At 56.7% G+C, this 24,712-nt stretch overlaps 11 protein-coding genes across 11 annotated transcripts; 3 read left to right on the forward strand and 8 right to left on the reverse strand.

The window, feature by feature from the left end:
• Nucleotides 1–1,245: 1,245 nt before the first annotated feature.
• On the reverse strand, nucleotides 1,246–2,800 carry PG986_004833 (general substrate transporter; the record flags this gene model as incomplete). Its single annotated transcript, XM_066841055.1, has 3 exons — nucleotides 1,246–1,569; nucleotides 1,629–2,224; nucleotides 2,302–2,800. The coding sequence occupies 3 exons, from the start codon at nucleotides 2,798–2,800 to the stop codon at nucleotides 1,246–1,248; spliced, it is 1,419 nt and encodes a 472-aa protein (XP_066700917.1).
• A 752-nt stretch (nucleotides 2,801–3,552) lies between these two features.
• On the reverse strand, nucleotides 3,553–4,564 carry PG986_004834 (o-methyltransferase domain-containing protein; the record flags this gene model as incomplete). Its single annotated transcript, XM_066841056.1, has 4 exons — nucleotides 3,553–3,743; nucleotides 3,828–3,958; nucleotides 4,013–4,196; nucleotides 4,360–4,564. 4 exons carry the CDS (start codon nucleotides 4,562–4,564, stop codon nucleotides 3,553–3,555), a joined length of 711 nt encoding a protein of 236 aa, XP_066700918.1.
• A 965-nt stretch (nucleotides 4,565–5,529) lies between these two features.
• Nucleotides 5,530–5,733, forward strand: PG986_004835 (uncharacterized protein; the record flags this gene model as incomplete). The annotated part of the gene is made up of 1 exon (XM_066841057.1): nucleotides 5,530–5,733. One exon carries the CDS (start codon nucleotides 5,530–5,532, stop codon nucleotides 5,731–5,733), a length of 204 nt encoding a protein of 67 aa, XP_066700919.1.
• A 1,547-nt stretch (nucleotides 5,734–7,280) lies between these two features.
• PG986_004836 (uncharacterized protein) lies at nucleotides 7,281–9,569 on the reverse strand (the record flags this gene model as incomplete). The annotated part of the gene is made up of 1 exon (XM_066841058.1): nucleotides 7,281–9,569. One exon carries the CDS (start codon nucleotides 9,567–9,569, stop codon nucleotides 7,281–7,283), a length of 2,289 nt encoding a protein of 762 aa, XP_066700920.1.
• Nucleotides 9,570–10,105: 536 nt separating this feature from the next.
• On the reverse strand, nucleotides 10,106–10,938 carry PG986_004837 (uncharacterized protein; the record flags this gene model as incomplete). The annotated part of the gene is made up of 5 exons (XM_066841059.1): nucleotides 10,106–10,245; nucleotides 10,302–10,404; nucleotides 10,469–10,647; nucleotides 10,723–10,780; nucleotides 10,849–10,938. The coding sequence occupies 5 exons, from the start codon at nucleotides 10,936–10,938 to the stop codon at nucleotides 10,106–10,108; spliced, it is 570 nt and encodes a 189-aa protein (XP_066700921.1).
• A 388-nt stretch (nucleotides 10,939–11,326) lies between these two features.
• On the reverse strand, nucleotides 11,327–11,602 carry PG986_004838 (uncharacterized protein; the record flags this gene model as incomplete). Its single annotated transcript, XM_066841060.1, has 1 exon — nucleotides 11,327–11,602. One exon carries the CDS (start codon nucleotides 11,600–11,602, stop codon nucleotides 11,327–11,329), a length of 276 nt encoding a protein of 91 aa, XP_066700922.1.
• A 596-nt stretch (nucleotides 11,603–12,198) lies between these two features.
• Nucleotides 12,199–14,274, reverse strand: PG986_004839 (uncharacterized protein; the record flags this gene model as incomplete). Its single annotated transcript, XM_066841061.1, has 3 exons — nucleotides 12,199–12,414; nucleotides 12,459–13,414; nucleotides 13,479–14,274. The coding sequence occupies 3 exons, from the start codon at nucleotides 14,272–14,274 to the stop codon at nucleotides 12,199–12,201; spliced, it is 1,968 nt and encodes a 655-aa protein (XP_066700923.1).
• Nucleotides 14,275–15,061: 787 nt separating this feature from the next.
• Nucleotides 15,062–16,573, forward strand: PG986_004840 (Snf7 family protein; the record flags this gene model as incomplete). Its single annotated transcript, XM_066841062.1, has 2 exons — nucleotides 15,062–15,111; nucleotides 15,202–16,573. 2 exons carry the CDS (start codon nucleotides 15,062–15,064, stop codon nucleotides 16,571–16,573), a joined length of 1,422 nt encoding a protein of 473 aa, XP_066700924.1.
• A 737-nt stretch (nucleotides 16,574–17,310) lies between these two features.
• Nucleotides 17,311–18,207, reverse strand: PG986_004841 (Postreplication repair E3 ubiquitin-protein ligase rad18; the record flags this gene model as incomplete). Its single annotated transcript, XM_066841063.1, has 1 exon — nucleotides 17,311–18,207. One exon carries the CDS (start codon nucleotides 18,205–18,207, stop codon nucleotides 17,311–17,313), a length of 897 nt encoding a protein of 298 aa, XP_066700925.1.
• A 50-nt stretch (nucleotides 18,208–18,257) lies between these two features.
• PG986_004842 (DNA repair protein rad18) lies at nucleotides 18,258–18,701 on the reverse strand (the record flags this gene model as incomplete). Its single annotated transcript, XM_066841064.1, has 1 exon — nucleotides 18,258–18,701. One exon carries the CDS (start codon nucleotides 18,699–18,701, stop codon nucleotides 18,258–18,260), a length of 444 nt encoding a protein of 147 aa, XP_066700926.1.
• Nucleotides 18,702–19,505: 804 nt separating this feature from the next.
• On the forward strand, nucleotides 19,506–21,078 carry PG986_004843 (uncharacterized protein; the record flags this gene model as incomplete). Its single annotated transcript, XM_066841065.1, has 4 exons — nucleotides 19,506–19,693; nucleotides 19,749–19,954; nucleotides 20,038–20,817; nucleotides 20,909–21,078. The coding sequence occupies 4 exons, from the start codon at nucleotides 19,506–19,508 to the stop codon at nucleotides 21,076–21,078; spliced, it is 1,344 nt and encodes a 447-aa protein (XP_066700927.1).
• Between the last annotated feature and the right edge of the window lie 3,634 nt (nucleotides 21,079–24,712).

Consider the following 24,712-nt stretch of genomic DNA (forward strand, 5'->3'; position numbering starts at 1 on the left):
TTATAAATATTCGGGCTAGCCGGTACGTTTTAATTATAAATTATTTTCGAGCTTATTATTTATAAATTCGATAATTTCCCGCTACGTTATCCGGAATAGTTTTTATTATTATTTCGCGAAATTTAAAACGAACTGCCCGGCACCGCGGGTTTAAACCGGTTTTATTATTACGGTAATTCGTAGCGCCGTACTTTCTATTTTAAATTAACCGCTCGCTTTCCGGTTAAAAAAAATTATTAATAACGTACGTTATTATATTACGGGACCTCGGCTTAATTTTTCTCTTTTTTAATAGTCCGAACGTGGCTTTATTTTTACGGGTTAACCTAGCCGTAAATAATACGGTAATAACTTTAAATTTTTTAAATATACCGGCTAATATACGGACATTAAGTATATATAAACCCGTTATATACCGGCTTTATTAATAACGGATTCGCGGAATTCTTAGGTATTAAAAACTGAAACCTATCCAGTCCGGTTTAATCGGTAATAATCTCGGGTAGCTCCCCGATTACCTACGTAATTCGTTATTAATCGGCTGATAATATACTATACTAATCCTTAAAATACGTAACCATTTCGTCGGCGACGACGGTATATCGATATTCTTTATAGATTATAATACGGTATATTGTAAACTATACGAATAATTAAATATTAAGTTATATTATTATAACGATATATACTAATAAATATAATATAGCTTTAATAAATATAAATTTAATTAACGTAGCCCTTAAAACGAATATTTTCGCTTTATAATAATACACGATTATATAACTACTTATATAAATATATATATACCTAATTTTATTTAAACTATATTTTAATACTAAACGCTACGTTATAATATATCTTATAGCGGCTATTCTTACGCCGCGCTAAACCGGAAACGTAATAGCGCGAATTTTACCCTTTACTACCGTTACTATATTAAAATAAAATAATAGAAATATAATTTTAAATAATACTACCGCGTAATACTCTAATTAATTTAACTTTAAAAAATACGAATCCGGGAATCGTTATTTTATTATATATAACTACTTTATTTAATATAAAGCCGAAAAAATCGATTAACCCTACCCTCTCGTTTTAAACTCTACCCCCCTGTCTTTATAATAGCCCGTGTCGACCCTTATATAAATTTAAATTAACTCTATTAGAGTTAAACACAGTATAAATATAAAGGCGGTTATTTATAAAGAATAACTACTAGAATAACGCTTAAAACTAAGCGAATCACGCATGTTTATAAACCTCCGCTATCGCCAGCCCCTGCTTTCCTAAAGCAATAGCAGCCGCGGTTTCGTCCTGCAGGGCGTGCGGCACTAGCTGATCCCTAAACAACTCGTCCATCTGCTCGAGCGTCCGGCCTTTAGTCTCAGGGTAAAAGAACCAATAGCAAAGAAAGGCGACGAGGTTAAGCGCGAAGAAGACGTAAAAGTACCGGAACCCGATGGCGGCCAGGGCGGCGGGCGTGAACTGGGCAAAGATGAGGTTGACGGCCCAGTTGGTAAAGGTGGTAACGGCGTTGCCAAGGGCGCGGGCCTCGACGGGGAAGATCTCGGCCGGGTAGACCCAGCTGATGATACCCAGGGGCGTGTATATAAAAGGCTGAAGACGAAGTTCATGGCCACCATGCTGCGAAGCTGGTGCGCGTTTCTGTTGCCGGACGACTCGCCGTCTAGGAAGTACTGGGCCTGGACCGCGTTGACGAGCAGTGCCGCCCCCAGCCCGGCGGCCGAGACCAACAGGGGTTTAATGCGGCCCACGTGGTCGAGCAGCAGCAGGCCAATACTGCAATACACAATAGACAAGGCACCGCTGATACCGATGACGAGGAGCGACTGCTGCGTCGAGATGCCTAGGATCTTGTAGATGCGGGGGCCGTAGTAGTTGATGACGTTGATGCCACTGAGGGGACCAAACGCCTGGACGCCGCACCCCAGCAGCAGCCGCTTCCGCCAGGTCGGCTTCGTGACGATGGACTTCCAGGTGACGTTTCCGAGCTCGCGGTCGGCGACGATAACGTCGCGGATTTCGCGGAACTCCAGGTCGATCAGGTGCTGGTCGAGACCGCGTCGGAGCCTTTGGAGAGACCGGCGGGCGTCGTCGGCGCGGTCCTTCTCGAGGAGCCAGCGCGGGGATTCCTGCAGGAAGAAGATGCCCGAGATGAGGACGAGGCCGGGGATGTTCTGGAAGGCGAGCGGGAAGCGCCCTGCAGCGCGAGCAGCACGGGTTAGTCTCAGTGACGCAGTCCAATTGAATGCCAGTCAGGCAACGGCGCCAACTCACAGGAGAGCTGGGTCGATACGAAGGAGCAGCCGTAGCCGAGCCACTGCGCGACGAAAAAGCCCCAGCTCAGCATCAGCTGCAAGAGACCCGACAGCATGCCGCGGTGCTTGGCCTCGGACAGCTCCGATGCGTACATGGGGATGGTCGACGTCAGCTGGCCGACGGCGACGCCCCCGACGAAGCGGCCGACGATGAGCATGGTCATGTTGACGGCGCCGGCCTGTAGGGAGCTGCCGAGGACCGAGACCAGAGCACCCACGAAAATGGTCTTGCGGCGCCCCAGGCGGTTGGCGAAGAGCATGTTGAACATGGTGCCGAGGATGGCGCCGCCCTGGAAGGCGGATACGATGCCGCCCGTGACGGTCTCGGACGGGGCCGAGAAGTAGGCTCGAAAGGTGTCGAGGGCGATGGTGGAGGTGATGATGCCGGAATCGTAGCCGAAGAGGAAGCCTCCGATGGCAAGGAACAGGGAAGAGAGGACTGTAGTCGCGAGGCCCATCTTGGGCTTCATTCGACTGACGATGGTCTTAGCAAAGGAGATACTAGATATAGGGCTCAGGTTAGGAATGGGACACTCAGGCACTGTAGAAGGTTCATCGCAGAAATCATTGACAGCACTGATGCACACTCCGCTCTTTACACGCGAAAACCACGAGAGCCCATCTCGCTCTTCGCCTAGGAGTCACCCCAAACCGCCCGCGAGGTTGACCCATTACCCCAGACGAACAGAGTGTATCTTTTATGTATCGCTGTGGAAGCCGAAGTGGGGGCGCCCAGACCTGGGGAGTGCTAGTCTGGCTTTCTGATGCCGGGGAACCCTCGTTAAAGGGGGTTAGTGAATGTCAACCTCGGCTCGCAAAAGGGCGAGGTGTGGGCTAGTGCTATAAAAGGGACTACGACTGACTATATCCTGGCACGAGAGTGACGGGAGGTTTTACCCCGAGCTGCCAGGGGTCGGGTAGGAATGCGGCGACCCCGCTGTCGTATTCGGCCCCCTGTCTCGGTAAATACTGGTCGGCCAGCTCCGGTGCCGACCAAGAGTGCGAAAACGAGCAAGGTCACCAAGGCCCCAAGATGCCAAATCGTGACGCACTCTCGGAATAAGTCTGCGAGTCGCAAAGACGAGCTGGAACCCCAGGAGCTATTTCATTAAGTACCTGTACCTCACGTTCTCTCCCCCCGCGCAGATCTCGAGAAGGAAATAGATCAAGCCAGTCCCTAAATTACGATAACCTGTGCCCGGGGGCTTGCTCAAGTACCCTTCCATCTGATCTGGGAGATGCCGTCGAAAACGGGGAGAACCACAACATCCACTCGCTCGTCCTGGACCAGACGGGTGCTGAGCCCATCAAGGGCTTGACCACACGCGAGCCAGTACGGGCGGACGTGGTCGTTGACCCAGGGGGCGCAGTCGGCACCAATGGTGAGACCACGGGCAAAGACTGTTACAGAATGCGAGAACCCAAACGTCAGCAAAGTGACCAGTCGTGTACTAGAAACACGGCTTCAGTGCACATCCTGCTTACCGTTGTCGCATAGGACAATGCCGTCGGGAGAGAGCAGCTTCTGGTCCAGGATGGTCTTGATGTAGCCTTCGTATCCATCCTTGTTGGCATCAACGAAGATGAGATCAAACTCTCCGGTCAGGGTCTGCAAGCTGAGCATGGTGTCAGTAGCAAGGACAGGGAGAGATGGCAATGTCAGCGCTTACGTTTGGTCGGCCGGGCCTTCGACCAGTTTGACGCGGTCTTCGGCACCGTACTTCTCGAAGGCCTGTCGGCTGGCGGCAATCATCTTGGGGCTGAGCTCCAAGGTGACGATCTCGGCCTGGGTGGCTTTGGTGCCCTCATACCATGCCAGCGCGCTGTAGCCGCTGTAGCAGCCAACCTCCAGAACTGTTCGACGTGAGGGTCAACGATGTTCCAGGAGATCCTGACCAAACTGCAGGTTTCGATGTATCTGCAACCTGTCCACTGGGCAGTTCCTGATGCCAACCATCTGATGGGATGTCATGGCAGGGGAAGTGGGTACCGCAAATGTAAAATCAACACCACATACCTCTCTTTGGCTTGCGATCCCTCGCCGTGAATATCATCCACGCCCCCTGCAGGCGCGAAGACATCTTGTCAGCATCGGAAAACTTTGTGCGAGTGTACTCCCAGTGTTTCTGGAGGGTGTCGGTGATCGGAGTTGAGCGGGTCTCGCAGTACTCGCTGACGCGGTCTGCGACCTCTTCGGAGAAGGGGAGGACGCTGCCCAGCATGTTGGACGTGGAGGGGGCGGTGGATTGGCGATACGGCAGATCAAAGGGGCCAGGATGCTGTCCTCTGGCAGGCGGATTCGGGCTTTGCTCAACTCATTGCTACTTGGGGGCTCCAGGATGTAAATAGTTTTGCGCAGACGCTTCTCATGCCGCCACAAACCCGCAGGTAGGTCGTATCACGCAGGTTGGACTAGGTGCTGGTACGAGAATTTGCGTGTGTGCTGACTCCTTACGTAGCCCGCCAACACAAACATATGCAGGCCAGCAATCACGGTGTACAGCACTGGTTGATGCACCAGCCCTGGACATGTTTCGGATGCGGAGTGCAATGAAGAAGGGAGTGTAGAGCAAGAAGCAGCACGCAAGGCCAGAGAGAAGACGCAAGGGGGAAGACAGTACCCGAAACAACAAGACTGTACTATGCGGGACCAGACGCCGCTGCCGACAACGACGAAGAGACAGAGTTGCAAGCACCTATTCTTGACCCGTCCCACCAGACGGTCGCGCCAAGTTGCCAGCGACATCCTGTGCTAGAACAACCACTGGGCCGATCAAGGCTAGCCAGAAGCAGCCTCTGGGAAACTACCCCATTTCAGCCCGACTTGTTCTGCCCGCGACATGTGTTGGTATCAAGCAGAGTGTCCCCCATTAGGATGTCCTTCCTGCCAAGTGCAGCCCCTGAAAGATGAAACAAATGCGGTGGTTGCCGTTGCGCCATTGCAGGTGGGGACGGCCCCTGTTGTGACGACGCCGGCTGTTTGGTCTCCAGATGGCAATATCGTATCACATTTAAAGAGCAGCATCTCGCCCTTCTCTTGTCCTCGGACACGCACCCTTCTTCGTTGCATCTATCCCAATCCAATACCTTCGCTTCACTTCATTTCATTCCGGCCGGACCGAACGTTAATTTCGAACCTCCTGCCTACTCTAAACCCCAGTTCCGGCTTCAACGTCGGTTCTCAACCATGCAGTTCACCACCGCCCTCGCCCTCGTCTTCGCCGGCTTGGCCATTGCCGCCCCTGTCAAGCCCGGCACGCCGGTCAACGACCCCAGCCTTCCGCTCAAGGCTGGCGAGTTCTGCAGCACCACTTCTCAAGCGGGCGTCCTGGGCTGTGACGACGGGACCGGAAACACCTTCAACATTGTCAATGGGCAGCGGAGGGATTGATCTCGACACGATGGCGTGGCGATATTTATTTGAATCTCTGGGCGAAAAGCATAGAAAATTGAGCGCCGAGCCATGGATCTTGCAGCACATGTAGCCTAGGTCCGTCATGGGGCTGGATCAACGGCCACGGGCCTCGACGGTTGCTCTACCAGCCAATTACAATGATTTCCCAATCCATAATTAGATCCTTTGTTTCCGTGCTACGGTTGTCTCTTTGCTCCTGCGTGTCTGATAAAAATGCAGACCCGTAGCCTGACTTGGTGATGAAGTCGCAAGAGTGCATACGTATACTCGGATGGCGCAACCATGTTATAAAGCAGGAACTTATAAGTATTACGATAAGTGGGCGGCGATACGTTAGCTTGTGATTGGATTTGTCGCCTGGGTAAGTCCTAGAGAACGCTGGGGCATAATGGGAGACGGGGTGCCCAGACATCGCTGATATGGCAAAATGCGCCGGGTGTACAACCAGCCTGCTTCGTCAGCATCTTGACATATCGCGTAATCAAAGTGAAGGGAACCACGTGTGCGGCCAGGACCTGATGCTTGCACTTGATGCAGTGTCACTTAACAGCAGGCAGAGCGTGCTCTTCCTCTTGCTGTCAAGTTTACTGGCGAGAAAGGCCGGCACGGCGCAGTTTCAGCAGCTATACTCCGATCCCAGTCGCCAGATATTGCGATCCGCTGCATTTACGTAAACCGCACTTGGTAAACGGCTGTATGTTAGTTGTGACAGAATAAAAGTAACAAGGCCTGCATAGTTTGAGGGCAGCAAAGCCACAGAGGCGTGCATATCACATAACCAGTTGTGAGTACAAACTCCAATGCCATTGAAAGGAGAAGGCACTTTAGCAGTTCAGATCGCCCGCGAAAAAAAAAAAAAAAAAAAAAAAACGGGCAGGAGGTTTCAGTCAATGTGTATTGGCCAAAGGCGAAAGGAAGGGAAGAGAGAGAGAGAGAGAGAGAGAGAGAAAGAAAAAGAAAGGTCGATGATATCCCAGTAACTGGGACGCATCGGGAATTGAGCCCGATGCGGGGGTCGAACCCGCAGCCTTGAGATTAAGAGTCTCACGCTCTACCGATTGAGCTAACCAGGCAGATCGTTGTTTGTTGAGAAGCACAGCTGCTACAGACGTCTACATGGCTTGCAAACAGAGCCGGGTAGGACGGGCTTATGGATGAACGGGAAAAGGGGAAAGGGGGTAGGAGCCACTGATGAATCGGCCGGTGGGCTCTCTCTGAATTAAGTGGGAGGCGGGCTGTCTGTGGTGCCACGGTCTTTTGCGACTCATCATTGGGTTAGGGATGCGCTGTGTTGGTTCTACGGCATTGGAGTAAACCACGCCGGCCTCAGGTTGCGCCAGTGGTTTCATTTCGGATGGATCAGTGAAGGCACAAGCATCTGGTAGACTGCAGGTAGGTATCGTACAAGTCAAAAGCAACCGAAAAGCGTAGCATTGTTCATAGACCCTTTATAACTCCCAGGCCGTGTTTGCTTCTGACCCCCCTTTTGTTTTGGGTATACCTACACGACGGATGTGCCATCGTCAACCGAGATTGAACTCGGACGACTGGTTCATCACCTCCTTCATCTTCATCCTCATGCGACGGGCCGCATCCTCATCTGCCGCACCGTTGACGTCCAGCCCCTCGGGCGCCTTGGGTACATCCTCGCTCCTGTCGCCATCTCCGTTCTTCCTCTTCTTCCCGGCCGCTGCTGCATGGCCCTTGACGACCCGCCGCGTCGGCCCGCCGCCGATACCGCCCGGCGCCTCCCGCAGGCCAAAGCTCTTGGCCGTGTGACCCAAGTGGAGCTGCGTGATGTCAAAGTACTTGCGCTCGTCTTTGACGTGCGTGGCGTAGGCTCGGATGTAGGACCGGAACCCTTGCCGGGCCGCGTCGAGCAGCTTCGCGCCGTTCTTCTCGTCCAGGAGCCGCTGCTCGATGTGCAGCTGCAGGGCCTCGGCGCGCTTCATGGCCGACTTGTCGCTCTGGAGCACGGGCGCCTCGGCGTCGGTGGCTGACTTCTTGGGGAGCATGATGGGTGTGATGAAGCTCTTCTGGATGATGGACTCGGACGATTGGCCGGTCATGGCGGCTTGGAGGTGGGCGAGGTAGCCTTCCTCGGAGCCAGGTTGCAGGAACAGCACCGCTTTGCCCGGACGCCCCGCACGCGCGGTTCGTCCGATACGATGCACATGGTCGTCCACTGCAAAGGCTGGGTCATACTCGATGACCAAGTCGACGGTGGGGACATCGAGACCGCGAGAGGCAATGTCGGTGGTGATGAGCACGCAAGGGTCGGACTCCTCGTGGAAAGCCTTCAAGGTGGCGGTTCGAATGGGCTGCGGGAGCGAGCCGTGCAGCTTGAACAGGGCGATCTTGTGGTTGGCGGGCGACGTGATGTACGCAGCTTCCGCGACAGTGCCGGCCGTCTTGGACGTGTCGTTCGGGGTGGGCGGGGCCGAGCGGAGCAGCTCGAAGTGGAAATCGACCGAGTCGGCGCAGGAGATGAAGATGATGGCCTTCATCACGGAGCCCTTGCGGGCAAAGGTTGACTTGAGGAGGGCCAGAAGCGTTATCAGGCGCGGCTTGGCGGCGGTGATGATGTAGGTCTGCTTCAGTTGAGCGGGCGCGGAAAACACGGCATCGTTGGTCTCGGCGGCCTCGGGATCAGACTTGGAGGCCGTAACGTGCACGGCGTCTTGTAAGGAGATCTCGCCCAGTCGCTGCGCCGTCATCTTCATGGTGGCCGAGCAGAGCACCGTGACTCTGCGCTGCGGCAGCCTGTCCAGCAACACTCCGTCCTCGTTCTTGGTCTTGAGTCCCTCCTCTCGGATCTTGCTCACAATCATCTTCAGCTCGTCCTCGAAGCCCATCTCCATCAGGCGGTCGCCTTCGTCCAGCACCAGCCACCGGACCGTGCCGACGTCGAGGACTTTGGTGTGGTCCAGATGATCCGTCAGTCGCCCTGGCGTGGCGATGAGGATGTTGACGCCCTTCCGTAACCGCGCCTTTTCGGACTTCTTGCTTTCGCCACCAATGACGGTGGTGCTCACGATCCAGGGGGCGCACCGGAGCAGCTTCTCGAGCACGGTGGCGATCTGCTTGCACAACTCGCGTGTCGGGGCCAGAATCATGGCGAACAGGCCAGAGTTGCGATGTATCTTGGTGCCCGTGCTGGTGCCGTCCTCGTCGTGGCTGAGCGCCATGATGCGCTGTACGATGGGCAACAGGTAGGATAGTGTCTTTCCGGAGCCGGTCTCGGCTTGGAGGAAGGCGTCGCTGTCGCTGCTGACGAGCTGGGGGATGGTGTTCTTCTGGATCGACGTCGGGGCTTTCATTTCGAGTTTGGTGGAGAGGTGGTGGGCAATGCGCTTGGAGAGCCCCAGGGCGTGGAAGGTCTCTGCTTCGGCGGTCAAGGGCGCGTTGGACGGCTGCGCGGGTTCGGCCTCTGGCTGGGCGTCTTCAAAGACGGTCGTGGCCGTGGGGTTGGAGGTGAAGAGTCGCGAGGTGACCTGGCCTGGAGGCAGGCCGGCCTTGACATAGGGCGTGCGGTGGCCGGTGTGTGTGCGGTCGGCGGCGGTTCTTTGTCGCTTGGAAGGTCTGTCGGCATCGTCGTCGCCGTCGTCGTCGCCGCCGCCGGTGTCTTTGCCGAACTGGCGGGCTCGCTCAAGCGGGGCGCCATTGACGCCGTTCCAGGCCTTGCTGGGTTTTCCTTTGGCGGTGCGCTGGGCGCGGACTCGATCGCGCCATCTGCCGCCAGTGAATTTGACCTCGCTTTTCAGAGAAGAGTCGCCGAGGTCGAAGTTCAAGAGCATGCCATCGTCCGCCATTTTGTGTTTTGCTGGTGTGCGATTGAGCTGGAGGGGTGGCCGACCGAGAAGTATGGCCAGGGCGAGATTTGCATCCATCCATCAATTGGAGCGGCAGAATTCCTGCAACTTTTTGGCGGTCAGGCCAGGCCAGGCCAGGCCAGGCCAGGGCTGGGTGGGTCTGGTCAGTTTGGTCTTGCAGCAGAACTTGCTGCCCGGTCTTACATTGCTGGTCTAGCCCCCCCGAAAGGCCCCCCAAAGCCCCAAAAGTCAGTCCCCAAAGTCCCTAAAGCCCCCAAAGCGGGGCGATGAGGCCGCCCCCGAGCCCCCCCCATCTCGGAGTGGATCAGCACCTGAGGGTTGGATAGCAGCATACTAAAATACCAGAGTGCTTGCACAAAGTCACGGTTAGAAGGTGACGATACCACGAAAGCCGACAGTCCCGCAAAGTTAGGTCAACATTCCATATCAGACATATATCTCTACGCTCGCAACTGCGGTCCTCAATCTGGGGCGAGCCAAAGCACACGTTCGTCAAACAACTGCACGCGTCCATCCTACTGCTCCAAGTAGAAATCCACGCAGCTCTCGTAGGTTTGCCTGTTCTTGCTCGCCCACCAGTACCACTGGATTGCACATTTCCCGGCCACATCGCATGCCGACCTGAGGCTGTCAGGTAGGGTGATGTTGAAGTCAACTTCCCCGAGAGTTAGCAACACGGATCAAGGCGTCAGCTGCTCAACGGGGACGTACTGTCATTCCGCGGCGGCCCGGAGGTGGAATCCGGCCAGTCTGCCCAAGACCGCAGCGGCTCGCCGATAACTTGATTGGTGGCCAGGTCGACCACGGATACATTCTTGTCATGTGCACTTGGATCAGCAGATTAATCCCCGGCCGCCAGAAGACCTGAGAGCACCTACGGCATAGCCAGGATGGTGGCCTGCGATGAGGTCAATTTGGAAGTCCAAAACGTCCCCCGCTTTCACCGTTTGGACGCCCTCCAGGTTATCCTCGAGCTGGTAGCCCCGACACAGGTAGGCGTTGCACTTGTAGGCCTCGTCCGCCTTCTTCATGGCATCTTCAATGGGGCTTGCGACATCTACGCCAGACACCGTGAGCTAGACCCGTGGGCTTGACCGTCGGTGTTCGGAACTTCAAGGGGAAGAGTGCTCACCCTTTTCCAGTTGCGCGGTGAGAGCAGCACCACAACGATCCCGCTGCACTGGGCCGGTCTGTCCGCCACGTCAGTTCAGTTCTTCGTGGGAGCCGTGCGAGAAGCCTCATACGACCAAGTACTGACCCTACGTGGTGTCGGGGTCTCCACAACCGCGTGGTCTGCGACGCCAGCGGCAGATAGGAGACCCAAGGCCGTGGCCAGCGCAGCCCGCATGTTGAGTTGCGCTTCTTGTTTTCGGTGCACGCTATAGTTGAGGTGACTCTCTGAGAAGCCTTAATGATCAGACTGAGCTTCAGTCCCAGGTAGAGTAGAAGGGAGAAGTCGTCGCAAGCTCAACTTGACCAGCATCGTACGTTTACCAGGCGTCGATATCGACCAGCTGCACCGGGGATTGGCGGATATGGAGCACCAACGGAGAAATCGCCAAGCTATTTCCCTTTCCCGGCGATGTCTAGTTTTCCCACCAACGGGGTCAGCCAAGGCCTGTTCTCTTTTTCGTACCCTATCATGGCTACCTAACCGCTTCGCTTTCTCGCCCCTCAGATCAGATCTCCGGTGCGCAAGCCAATCCAATACGCCTCCTAAGAACTGCATCTGCCAGTTACCGAATCTGCAGCCTTACCACCTCGGAATGCTCGTCAAGTTCCTGTAGGTTTTTTATTTTCCCCTTGTCCCAGCCGTAGAACACGACCCGGTTGCATCGTTCGTACCATGCATCGCGACCATCTGTCCGTCTCTGAAGCACAGTGAGACTGAACGCCCTCCCCACCACGGCCACTACCATGCCTTCTTCGCTCACCTCTCCTTCGGGCGATAGGCCAAGGTAGCCGTTCTCGGTGTATAGCAGCTGGGCGTCGAGGCGATGCTGCCTCTCCATGTTTCTACACACGTCGTAACCCAAGATTTCGGACCCCCGGGACCGAGCGTTCCAGCTCGCAACAGGGCTGAATACAGTCGATGTTCACAAGAGGCCTGCCCATAGAGTAGAGGGTCATCAGTAAACAAACCACTGTATCAACGAGAAATCGCGAAGGCAACATCCCAAGATTGCCCTAAAAAGGGAGGTAACAAGAAAGCCGAAAAGTCGTGAGGGACCCAATCCCTTTGGAGTCAATGATTTCACAGAACACATGGATATATATAGTGATGTTCGTAGATCCCATTCGCCGTATCCTATTTAATCGATACACGAACAAAGAAACAGACTTCACCGAGCGCATTACAGGTGGTGGAAATGACTACAGCGTGGTCGGTGTCACCGCTGTTCAGCGACAGAGGGAGACCAAGAAAGCCATTGCGGAGTTTGATCACAAGTGGGATGAAGCATCTACCAGGAAACATGAGTCGGAGCAAATAGGTATAGATTAGCCTAATCGCGTCGAGGTCAATGGTGGAGGTTGAGGCAGGGGAATAGGGGTCCGGAAATGAACGACCAGCCAGCCATTGTGGTGGATACGCATAGGGAGCCTCGCCTCAAGACCGCAACCGAACATGACTTGCTGAGCCCTCCTGCAGCTCGATTGATCGGCTTCCGATGTTCTCGTCCCTTGGGCCAGGGTCAGTCTGACGGCGACTCTCTTCGTCGATCACTCGGTCCACGCCGAGCACCACTGCTTGTGTCTCGGCGCTCAAGTGATGCGCCCGCACAAACAAATTGGCGACCAGAGACAGGCCTGCAACCACGACGCACTACGATGACAAAAGGTTATCGGGAGTGTACGAGGCAATGCAACAGGCAGCGAAGAACTTGCCATGGTCCACACGGCACGGAAGGCGTCAAAGTAAACCCGCCTCACGGCAACTTGGTCCTGCATCGACAGTGAGCTTATGAGCCCGACACTAGCAGAGGCCTGGTCGCCCTTGAAGCTGACAGCGACTTGCTCGCCAACTTCAGCCACCAGTTCTTCGTAATGATCGCCCATGCGGTTCTGGAAGATGACGCCGCCGACGACAATGGCGACGGACGTCGCGATGCTCCGGATGAAGCCGATGGTGGCGATGACGACGGCCGTGTCCATCTTGGCGGCGGCGGCCTGGGCGGCCAGCAGCGGCGGCTCCATGTTCATACCGACGCCCAGGCCGACGAGGACCTGGAAGACGAAGAGCTTGGTCAGGGGCTCGCCGAACTTCAAATAGATCAGCAGCCCCGTGCCGAGGCCCAGCGAGATCTGGGCCACGTACATGACGGGCAGGTAGCGGCCCGTCTTCTGGATGAGGGCGCCAGTAGCCGCGGCCGCGAGGGAGCAGGAGACGATGAGGGGATCAGATGCACGCCGGACGTCAACGCGTCGGCACCCAGGACCGATTGGGAATACAGGGGCAGGTAGAAGGCCAAGCTGGTGAGGACGTAGTTGCCGCACGAGAAGACGGCGTAGGAGGCGACGGAGGAGCGGTCCCGAAACAGCCGCAGGGGGATGATGGGGTTGGCGCCCGCCAGCTTCCACTCGGCGAGGACGAAAAGGCCCACCGTCAAAGCGCCGAAGACAAGGAGGCTGACGACCGTCGCCGAGGACCAGGGGGAAGGTGACGTCGCCGAATTCGAGGCCCAAAAGAATCATGAGGGCGGCGCCGAGGATGAGGAAGCTGCCGGCCCAGTCGATGGCTTTGAGGCCGGCCAGAACGGGTGTTTGGGGGGTCGGCAGGTCCAGGAACACTGCAATTACGACGAAAACCACGGCGCCGATCGGCACTGGACAAAGCACGTCACATCAGCCAGCTGATCCCAGAAGCAGCGAAGCACCAGCAGGACTCACAGTTGATATAGAAACACCAGCGCCAGTCCAGCTTGGTGTTGAAGATGCCGCCAAGGACGGGCCCGACCGCGCTGCCGACGGCCCAAACGACGGAAGTGACGGCGAGGTAGAGCCCCCGGTCGCGCATGGAGAAGGTGTCGCAAATGATGGCGTTGACCATGGTGCCCATGCCACTAACGCCGACGCCCTGGACGGCGCGGCCCGCAATGACGGCGGCCATGGTCGGGGCGCGGGCGCAAAGCAGACTGCCAGCGAAGAAGACGGCGTGGGCGGCCAGCATGACGGGCTTGCGGCCCCAGATGTCGGCGACGGTGGCCCAGACGGGGGTGACGGCGGTCATGGCGAGGGAGAAGGCGCTGCCGACCCAGACGTAGCCGCTTGCGCTGCCGAACGCCGACGCGATGGCGGGGATGGCGGGGGTGGTGATGGTGAGGTCCAGGGCGGAGAGCAGGACGGAGAGGCAGAGGGGCGCCATGGTTAGGAGGATGGTGGCGGCGGGGGGACGGGTCCGGGGTCGGGTTGCTTCTTCTGACGGGCGGTCATGGCCATGTTGGTTGGTGGAGGTTGCCGGTGCCGGTGCCGTTGCTGCAGCCGGCGCTGACGATGCGTGGGCGCTGTTGCGGCGGCTGACGTTGCTGTAGGTGACGCTGATGCCGACATCTGGGCCGCCTACAGCCGGTGCCGGCGGTTCCGGACGGTGCTGGGACCCGCGACGGCTCACCGGAGGAGGTGGCTCTGGGACAGCGAGTCTGTGCAAGCCGTTGGCTTCGAGAGTCACAGTCTCTACGGCAGACATGGCGACAATGGTTCTTCAGTCGATTGGCCCCGGATTCGGGCGGGGTTTCCGTGTAAGTGCAAGGTAACAGATGGAATCATTGAATGATGGCATGGGATTGGCCTTCTCTTATGTGTCAGTTGGCCGAGTGCGGCCTGGTCGCTTCGTTCTTGGCTGCATCTCCTCCGTGCCGCATTGGCAGTCGTCGAATACGACCTCGGACGCCCTCGCGGCGCAGAAGAACGAACGGTGGCCAGGATGGGACCCAAGATGTTTTTCATTTGCCAGTACAAACCTCAGCATTCTCTCTTCCTTATGTACCGGCATACATGCTAAGTATATCTGTAAGTACTTACTCGGCAGGATTCAGAGTCCCAGATGCCAGGCTTGAAATGCCCAATTTCAATGCCTGCCAACCTACAATTGTCGCTGAAATTAGTGGCCCGGCCCACTAAACCGCGAGCGCCTTAGCGCCCCTCCAGCCGTTTTCCAGGGCATCCAGGGGACCACCCGCGGTGACGTCGCCCGGTTCCCAGCTGCAACTCACTGAGCAGTAAGTAAGTACTCAACCTACTTAAGTGCCTGAGTGCCTACTTCTCAAGTAGTAGCAACTGATAAGAGCCCGCGCGCCCATCGACTCGCACATGCAAAACAATCCGATCACCCAGTTCCGGCCATCTGATCTGCGACCACCACCACGACGCCACGCCGGGCTCTCTGCACATGCTCTGAAACACCCCGTCACGACGAGCGTCCCCGGGCAGACACTGCCCGCCACGACGGCCGCCACCCGACAAACACCCTCACCATGAGCGAACTCCTCGATTACCTTGTGCAGAACGAGCAGGACTTCCGCAAGTTCGTCGTCCCCTCTCCGTCCCCTCTCCGTCCCCACATGCATACACACCCTTCTCTTGCAGCTGCTGACTGCTGACACTGATGATCCAGAGCACGCTTGCCCGCACTGTACTCGGACTTCACCCCGCTCCGCACCATCAACCCCGATGGCTTCACCGCCAACCTGTCCGCCTGGAAGCGCGGCCTCGCCTCCGCCCTCCTAGCCGGCCACGCGCCCTCCCGCTCGCCCCAGCGATCCCACTTCATCCTCGAGATTGACGACAACCTGCTGCGATCCCTCGAGACGAAACAGTATGGCCAGCCCCTCTCCCTCGGCACCGTCCTCGCCGAGGCCGTCGCCACCAACGACATGATGCCCCTGCCCAACTTCACAAAGAGCCGCGACAGCGTCTACTACAAGAGCTGGACCTCGCTGGGATGGGGGGCCGTGACCTGGGGCCTGCGCACGGCCGGCGTGATAGGACAACCCGGCGCCAGCGGCAAGATGCCCAAGGGCAAGTTCGTGGTGCTTGCCAATCTCGAGACGGGCGCCAAGCTGTTCGATGCCGAGGCCAGGAGCCGGACGACGCGGTTCGAGCGCACCTTTTCGAAGCCACACTTCCGTCGCGAGTTTGAGGACCTCCTCGGCGAGGGAAAGGTCATGTCCGAGGCCGACTTCGACGTATTGGTGACGTTTCTGTCGAGAGACAAGGCCATGCTGGCCACGGACGGTTCGATCGTCAAGATCCGCAGCGCCGACTCGGCCGACGACGCCGTCATCACCGACGAGGACACGGCCATTGCGAGACTCAAGGAGCTGATCGAGGACCTCAACAAGCAGACCGAGGTGCTGAACAGACGCATCGACAAGCTCAGCCTCAACGCGCAGGCGGCCGTCGTCAAGAAGAACCGGGTCGCCGCCCTCGCCGCCCTCAAGTCCAAGAAGATGGCCGAGTCGAACCTGGCGACGCGGTACGCCACGCTCAACCAGCTCGAGGAGGTCGCCGCCAAGGTCGAGCAGGCGGCCGACAACGTGCAGCTGGTCAAGGTGATGCAGACGAGCACGACGGCACTCAAGAGCCTCAACTCGCAGGTCGGCGGGGCGGATCACGTCGATGCCGTGTTCGACCGGCTGCGGGAGCAGATGGGCGAGGTGGACGAGGTCGGCAACATCATCTCGGAGGCGGGACCGGCCATCGACGAGGCCGAGGTCGACGACGAGTTCGAGGCGATGCTGGCCGAGGAGCGCGAGAAGGAAGAAGAGGCCGAGCGCGCCAAGAAGGAGGCGCAGCAGGAGGAGGAGGCCGAGGCGACGAGGAGGCGGCTCGCCGAGCTCGAGAAGCTGGGCCCTGTGCCCTCCGAGCAGCCGGAGGAGGCCCGGACGACGGCGGAGAAAAACCCATCTACGCCGGTTACGGCGACCACGAACAATTTGGAAGGCATGTCGCTCGAGGAGCCTGTCAAGCTGGCGGCGGAATCATAGCGGACCGACACGAAGATCATGGCGTTTTTGGGCGGTTGCATTCCTAGAGAGAACGAGGCCACTGCATTTACCCCGAGCAGATATGAATAAACAGGTTAGGTAGGTAGGTATTTTGGCTCAGGGGCAACGTACATATTCCACTTGTTCATGTCGGAGTTATATTTAAGGAATATTGAATCACAAATGAACCAAAGTCTTATCATTGTTTTATTTTTTATGCTCTGCCTGCATGCTCAACCTCGGCCTAGCCTCCGTCTCGTCAGAATTTGTTCTCGTTTACGGCCTTCTACATAAGCCTTACACACGCTAGACGTGGCCTCCGAGAGATTTTGCTGCTGCTACTGCAAAACCTCCAGAGAGAGAAGGGGAATTTGTAGGAGAAGCCGAGGATTGAGCCCAACGAATGAGGCCCCTCCTCGCACCTCGCCACCATGCTACTTAGCCAGGCCAAAGCTCCCTGCGTGGACACCTTCATGGTGTGACATGATTAGATAGGTAGATAAACCCATGCCCTATCTGGCACGGTTCGTAGGTTATCTCATCAAGTAGTCGAGATACCACCTGGAGGTCACTTACTCCGATGAACATAGGGGAAGCAGGGTTCATGATAATAAATGTCATTGCAGTATTACTCATTATGCATCATCCCATGGGTATCAAATAGCGCAGCTACTACTGTACAAGGCAAATACTAGATATGCACACCGCTGACTGTCTAGTCTACAGGGTTCCTGACTTCAACTCGGTTCACTCGTTCCGTTGCTCGACCGATCCACTGCAGTGGCTTCTAGCGGAGAAATCCCAGCCATGGCAAAAGACCTATCGGGTATGCACGGCGTTGTGTATTCGTAATTGGGGGTGGGGACGGGAGGCTTCGATACCGCGGACGGATCTAGGGAGACAGGAGCCTGGTCGACTTGCATGTCTGATGGAGAAGGACTAGCAGCTGCGGCCACGGGTGTCGTGGATGTGCCAGTGCCCTGTTGCGGCAGCGTCTCGGCGGTCGGTTGTCCTTCGTTGGCCTTTTGTAAAGCTTGGGCCCTACTCTTGCGTGCGCTGGCGACGAGGTCCTGAAAGGAGGAATCGTGCTTGGCCGACCATGCGGCATGGTCGAAGCCTTTGTCTTTGATCTGCGCCCCTTGGTGTATGGACCTGGATGACGTAGGCGCGCGTGTTCCCAAAGTCCTCTCCCACACGTCGAGCTCCTGAAGCAGCTCGGACTTGCGCTTCGGATGTAACGAGTCGCAGTTGGCATTCCATATCGTGATCCACTCCTGGTGTCGCTTCTCGAGGATTTGGCGGGTGCCGTTGGTGGGGACGCCCAGGTCGGCGAGCTTCTTCCGTAGCGCAGCATCTTTGAGCATGGAATAGCTGAGGGTGGGGAGTCGCTCGGGTTTTGGCGGGGGCGCCGGACTGGCGAGGGCTTGAAAGCCATTTCGCTGCGTGCCGGACGCGGGCTTTGGTTTTGTCGGTTGTTCTCGAGGCGACCCGGGGCAAGAGCTGTCGAGATGCCGGTCCACCTGGACTTCCTTCATGCGCTCGAGGCAGATGGGGCAAGCGACGAGCCCGTCGTGGTAGCTCTGGTCGGGAACCGAGTGCGGCGGCACAGAGAAAGTGGCCTCTTGCCGCGCCATCTCGGCCGTCAATTCGGCGCCTCTTGTTTTGCTCTTCCTCGCCGAGCTCCTTAAGCGCTTGGCGGGCTGGTCATCTGCGCCGGCGTCTCCCCCTCGGCATCCAGGGCGTGCTTGGGCGATGCCGAAGTCGAGGCGGCGACGGGCACCTCGACGGTGTGGACGAGGACGGTCGGGGGCTTGCGGGCGAGGGCGAGGAGGTCGGCGCGGGCCTTGACGAAAGCGAGGACGGCCTCCTCCATGGACCAGTTGCTGCGCAGCTTGGAGACCTCCTGGACGGAGCGGCAGAGGGAGCACTTGGCGTCACTGGCGAGGGCGCGGCGGACGCAGGTGGAGCAGAAGGTGTGGTTGCACGAGGTCAGCATGGGGGTGGTGTAGAAGTCCTTGCAGATCTGGCAGCGCAGGGCGGCCTCGACGGCGGCGAGGCCGGGGAGGGGCGTCGTCAGCCAGTCGGTCGAGTCGGCGATGTCGTCGAAGCTGCCTTTGTCGGCGGCCATGGTGGGAGAAGAGGCCGAAACACGGGCGGCGAGGAGGGCGTGGAAAGAGGCTGAGGATCTAGGTCTGGGTCTGGACTTTTCCAGGTACTTCTTTTCTGGTGAATGGAGTGTTGCGGAAGCGGGAAACAGGTCTAGTGGCGCAATGGAAACATGCTGGGATCTGGATGCTTTGTTTGAACTGATCTGAGCTGGCAATGTCGAGGGCCTGTGGTCGGCGTCCCTTTGTCGTTGGTTGTCTGGCCTGGGCCTTTTCTGCAACGCTGCTGGCTGGTCGCGAGATCATGGAACTATGGAGGCGAAAGAAGGCAGACGCGACTGCCCGCTGCCAACATACCAAAAACGCCTGCAGGCTGCAGCAGCTGCAAGTGCCAGGCCCCCCACTAAGTACATACATACATGTACCTAAATATGTAAGTACATAAGGTACTTAACCATGCGGATTTGGTGCTCTGTCCCGCGCAGAAAATGCCCAGCCAGTGCAGCACCGGCGCCTGGACACTCCCCCCAAAACCAGCCTGGCCCGCACGTGAGACCGCGCCCGCGCCCGCGATCGACGCGCTCTCCATCAAATCAATTAAACACGGGCTCGCTCGCCATTACTAGCCGTTTCGTCCCAGGTATTCGATTCGACGGGCTGAATCGATGAGCATTCATTAATGGAAAGAGAGCCAGCTACACACACCGGGAAGCAGCACTTTTGAGGCCAGACCAACCCAGGCGACCAAGTCCAAAGTCGCCATTGCCATACCCTCATCCTCCAAATCGCCTAACATTGATTGTGATTGACCTTGCCGTGGTGCGGCCATGGACGACTATAAGAACTTCTTGGCGCAGCAGATCCTCACCGAGGACAAGCTTGTGAGTGTTCCTGCCATTCCTGCCACTTCCTGGCTGCCATTACCGCGCGAGCCAACACCGGCTAACCTCCAGCCCAAGGTCACCTATCGGACGCTGAGCCGCACATTGAAGGTGCACGTCAACTTGGCCAAACAGTAAGACGCCGTTCACGGTGAACCACCACTTCTACGGCCACTAACTCGGATCCAGAATGCTGTATGACTTTCACAAGTCACAAAATGACAAGAACCCCGGCTCTCTCAACGCCACCTACCTGGTCTACGGCACACGGAAACCTTCCGACGAGCAGGATGGCGATGTCGAGATGACCGATTCAGTTTCCGATAAGAACGAGACTTTCTCGGAAACAGTCCCTACCCGGACCCTCGCCCTCATCAGGGAGGAGATGCTGCCAGGTAAGCTCCCATGGTCTTAATAAATAAAAAACAGGTCCAGTCTTGCCCAAGGCCCTTCCATTCATACTGATGTGCTCCTGCAGATACCTTGCGGCAGTACGACGAGGTCACGTCCATTCATGTCTACAGCTTGGCGCCGCATCCCATGAAGGACCTGCAGTTCCTGTCAGATGCCGCTCAGCAGGTGGTCAACATGTCCATCGAGGAAGACTTCTCCCCGGGTGCCAACAAGACATACGGCACCATCAGAAACCCCAACGCCCGCAAGAGGGAGCGTCGTGCGGGTGCTCCCGCCCCGGCGCCTGCCAAGGCACAGCCAAAGGCCCCAGTGAGGCAGGAGACCAAGCCGGTTGTCAAGGAGGAACCGAAGGCCGCTGCGACCACCACCGCGAAAAAGGTGGCCGCCAACTCCGCTCCGGGCTTGAAGCGGCAGGGCTCCTCGGGCGGCATTGGCCAGATGTTCGCCAAAGCGGCCAGCAGGCCCAAGAAGCCCGCCGCCCCCGAGAAGCCCGAGGAGGTGCCCACCCCGGCCCTGTCGGACGAGGGCGAAGACGACGACGAGCCTATGCCCGAGGCGGCCAAGCAAAAGGTGGAGGAGGACGGCAAGTCGAGGAGGGACCGGCAGGCCGAGCTCCGCCGCATGATGGACGAAAGCGACGGAGAGGAAGAGGAGGAGTCCATGTCGAAGCCCGAGAGTCCAGCGGAAGAGCCCATGGATGAAGACACGGCACCGGCCGAGCCCGAGGCTAAGGCGGCAGAGGAGGAGCCGGCCGAGGTTGTCGCTAGCACCGGCGGCGGCAGGCGACGCGGCCGGCGACGAGTCACCAAGAAGAAGCAGATCATGGACGACCAGGGCTATCTAGGTAAGTGGCTACGAAGCGGACTGGCCGCCTGACCGATACACCATCTGTTGAGAATGGTAGCCGGCATACTAACCACGAATCGTTTCTACAGTAACCATACAAGAGCCGGGCTGGGAGTCTTTCTCCGAGGAGGATGTGCCGGCGCCGAGGCCGCAGAAGGCGAAGCCCGCGGCCGCCGAGAAGGCAGCACCGGCTGGCAAGGCCAAGAAGGCGGCGCCAAAGGGCCAGGGCAACATCATGTCGTTCTTCGGCAAGAAGTGAGAGACCAGGCCTGTTGCGGCCACTATCGAACCAAGCTACTTTTTAGAGAGACCAATTGCTCTCGCAAGTCGATGATGTACTCGAAGCAGCATCAAACAGCATTTGTCGCATAGCTCCTCATGCCACTTGTCTCCAGGTTCAACGTAGTAGATGCTGGGCAGAAACATGTGTTGTGTATCTGGACTACTTGCAAGTGCGCAGCCCCCTGGCTGCTGCTTCGATTGCGACACGCCATCCATGACGACACCAAGTCTGACTGTATTGCACTGCTCTGTTTGCCCTTGACGGTCTAATCTAAGCCATCACATCATGACCAACATGCAATGAACCCCCAGCCCGCCACAAGTCGAGCAATCTGTCATTTCCTGTAGTCCGACCGTTTTTCCGGTCTTCATTCTGGTCCGATGAGTTTGGAGCATGTGCTAAGGAAAGGGGATGGGTAGCTGGACTCTCGGGGATAAAGCCCGGGTCCGAGTTCCCTTTACTCCGGCCATCCGCGGGCGCGCCTCGGACAGTTCGCTGGTGCGCGCGCCCCGCCCCCATCCATGGGATAGATAGTAAGCGGAGGAATCTGAAGTCCGGCTCGTCGCGGCGCATTTTCGTGGCACATGACGATTACGTTGCATCCATCCATCCATCCAATTTATTGATGTAGGTGCGTAGTACATCCATGCTGCGGCTACTGCACATGCATGCGAGCGGGCGAGTGCAAATCCCCCACGCGGTTATTGTCATCATCATCTTTGATGGGATGATATGCTGGCAAACAGTCAGTACCTACCCGTTTCTGCAAATTGGTTCTTTGGCAATCTTCTAGAATAAAATTCGCGCATGGTCACAGCAATCTCCCAGGGTGCTGGAATCGCAGAACACCACTACTGCCATGCAAGGGTGCGGCGCAAACGCAGGACGGAGTCTTGCACACTGTGTGTACTCTGGGTGTACTCTGAATAGAGGCGGGTTCATCATCAAATGGACGAGGCCCCTTGCTTTCCACCTTCTGGCCAGTACTTGTACACTTGCAAGAGTCAAGCAGCAGCAAGCAGCTGGAGCCCCATCATGTACAACGGCAGATGCGGACTCTGGGTAGTGACCCCAGGTAGCCTGGAGGGGAAACCGACTGGAGGGCACCGGGCAGCCAGGCAGCCCTGTGAGGACGAGGACACTGGCTGGCAAGCAAGCTGTTTCTGTCGCGTGCCGCATGGACTGGGATGCTGCTGCTGCTCCGGCTCTCGTTCGTAACTGCGAGCCTGGGAGGGTGCTTCAACGCGAGAGAGCTGGACCTGGGTTCCCGACTTTGTCCACAGGCACGAGGTACAAAGCCGACTGAGAGCTCCCTCCGAGAGCTACATTCGATGACAGGCAGACCTGGAGGGTGGGGTATCTGCTACCTAACTACCTGTACATGTAGTAGTAGTACAAGTACCCTAAGGATCGTGCGGACGCCAATGGGTGTCGTCAATTCGATCAGGGGCCCCCCTTGCCCTGGTCTCCCGCATCTCCCTCTCTCTCCACACACCGACGAAGGCAACACTACCTACTAGCCTCGTTCAATTTTTTTCTTTCCTTCTCTCCGCCTCTCCTCTTCCCAGGGCCGTGAATGACAAATTGGCAAATTGTACGTCCGATAGTGCCGAGCAACTTCCAGTGTAGGGCTGGTCGGTTCCCTCTTAGTGGCGGCTGGAACTGACTACTAATGATTGACTACATATAAGTGAGTACGGACTTTGGGCAATCCAAGGTCAATGACAAGGTCAGGAACCGGTACACGTAGGCGGTTTCAAGAATCGACGATAACGTCAAGGAGGCTATCGGCTCGCAAGGGGCAAGGAACGTTGGTCGGGGCCTTGGTTTCTCAACGGCGCCCTGGGGCTGGCCCTTGTGCTAAGATGCTTCGAGGGCTGGTCTGCTCGTCACCTCGCAGCTGGAAAGGACATGCGAAAGCCGAGCCGAAGCTGCTGCTGACACATGCGGGCTTTACTCGCCTGGTGCTCTCGCTCTCTCTCTCTCTCTCTGTGTGTGTGTGTGTGTCTCTCTCTCTCTCTCTCTCGAAGTATCCATGAGAGGTACGTGTATCAATGTATGGATTCATGGCCGGCCGACCGGATTGCACATGAATGTATGGGATGGACACCCAATTGAAAGACGAAACCTCAAGTTTGGTTTTGGTCTCGTTTCCCAGGTCATGTTTTCTGCACTTTGCTAGCAATTCGATGCATTCATTTCCGATGCCGAGACCAGCACCAGTCATTGGGAAACTGGAAATGCGCATCCAGATTGGTCAATTGACTCGGCGTCGAGAAAATGTCGGGTGCGAAGCCTTGTCGCCTGTGACGGGCCTTAGTCACTTTTTTTTTTACTTTTTTTCCCCCTTGTCAGGTAGGTGACAAAAATCAGCCTACCGCAAAACCAAAGCAACTACTTCAACGCAGTATACTACCACCGTTTCCAGGCGTAAAAAAGTAACAAAAATACAGACAAGTAGCCCTTTAAAAGGAGAATACTTCTGATAATTTTTTGTTCTTTCTTCCGGTGCTCCTGCTGGGTAGTATAGTCTGTTGAAGTAAAGGCAGGTTTCAAGGGGTACTTCTGTTTTGGCACGTTTTCGGTAGGCTGATTTTTGTCACCCACCTGCTTGTCATCCCTCCTTCGACGAAAGCTCCCGGGAATCAGGATCTAGCAAAGGCTACTACTAACCCGATGGGAGCGGTTGATGGGATTTTATTATTTTAGTGTGTGAAGACGTACTTTTACAGGGGGCCTGCGCGTCCAACCCCCCACTGTTCCAGCGACCAGCGACCACTGCCAGCACGCTACGGCCAACGAAGGGAGCCCACAAACCCACCGAAGCACGTCGTGGATTGTGGAAGCAGCTGCAGGACAGACAGAGAGGCACAAGAGGCAGCCACCAACCGATCCGTGGGAGCCAGTAGGATCGCTGCCAGGCCCCGACTCGGCTTCCCTGCCTCTCTCCACTCCCCCAGTAAAAAAGGACAAGATGGACGATAATGACACGGGCAGGCTAAAACGCACCTGGACGGACAGAGGGTGGCCCTGCTGTTGAACTTTTTTTTTTTTTTTTTTTTTTTTTGCCCTGATCCCCTCGAAGCTCCGGGGGACGGACAGAATGGGGAGGGCCAGAGAGAGAACGAGAGAATTCCAAGTGCTCACCTGCACCCGGCCACTGCTGGAGATCCAAGCAATGTACAGTCTCGCGCTCTGCCGGTTCGGTTTGTGTGTCTATCGAATCGATCAAATCAATCAGTCAGTCAGTCAGTCAATTGCTCACACATACGTCCCCTCCCCCCCCAAAGTCCATCTCCATCGGATACATTCATTTGAACCACACACACCCTCGGATCTTGCATCCTGACTCTTCTCCCTCCTCTTCTCCCTCTCTCCCTCTCTCTCTCTCTCTTCCCTCTCTTTCTTCTTCCCCATCCTCATCCAAACCAACCCCCAATAACCTAATTCCCCTCCATAGGAAAGCGCGTTTGTTTGGCGGCTGCTGTGCTGTCAAATGAACCTGCAAATAGCCTTTTCACCTTTTTCCCATGTAAGTTGGATTGCCTTTTCCCCTGCGACTCCTCTACGTGCACTGCCGGTCGAAAGTGAGAGTGCCCCGTGTCGATGC

Source organism: Apiospora aurea (assembly GCF_038362705.1).
Source record: "Apiospora aurea strain CBS 24483 chromosome Unknown utg000004l_segment0_segment0, whole genome shotgun sequence".
In the NCBI taxonomy this organism is placed as follows: Eukaryota; Fungi; Ascomycota; class Sordariomycetes; order Amphisphaeriales; family Apiosporaceae; genus Apiospora; species Apiospora aurea.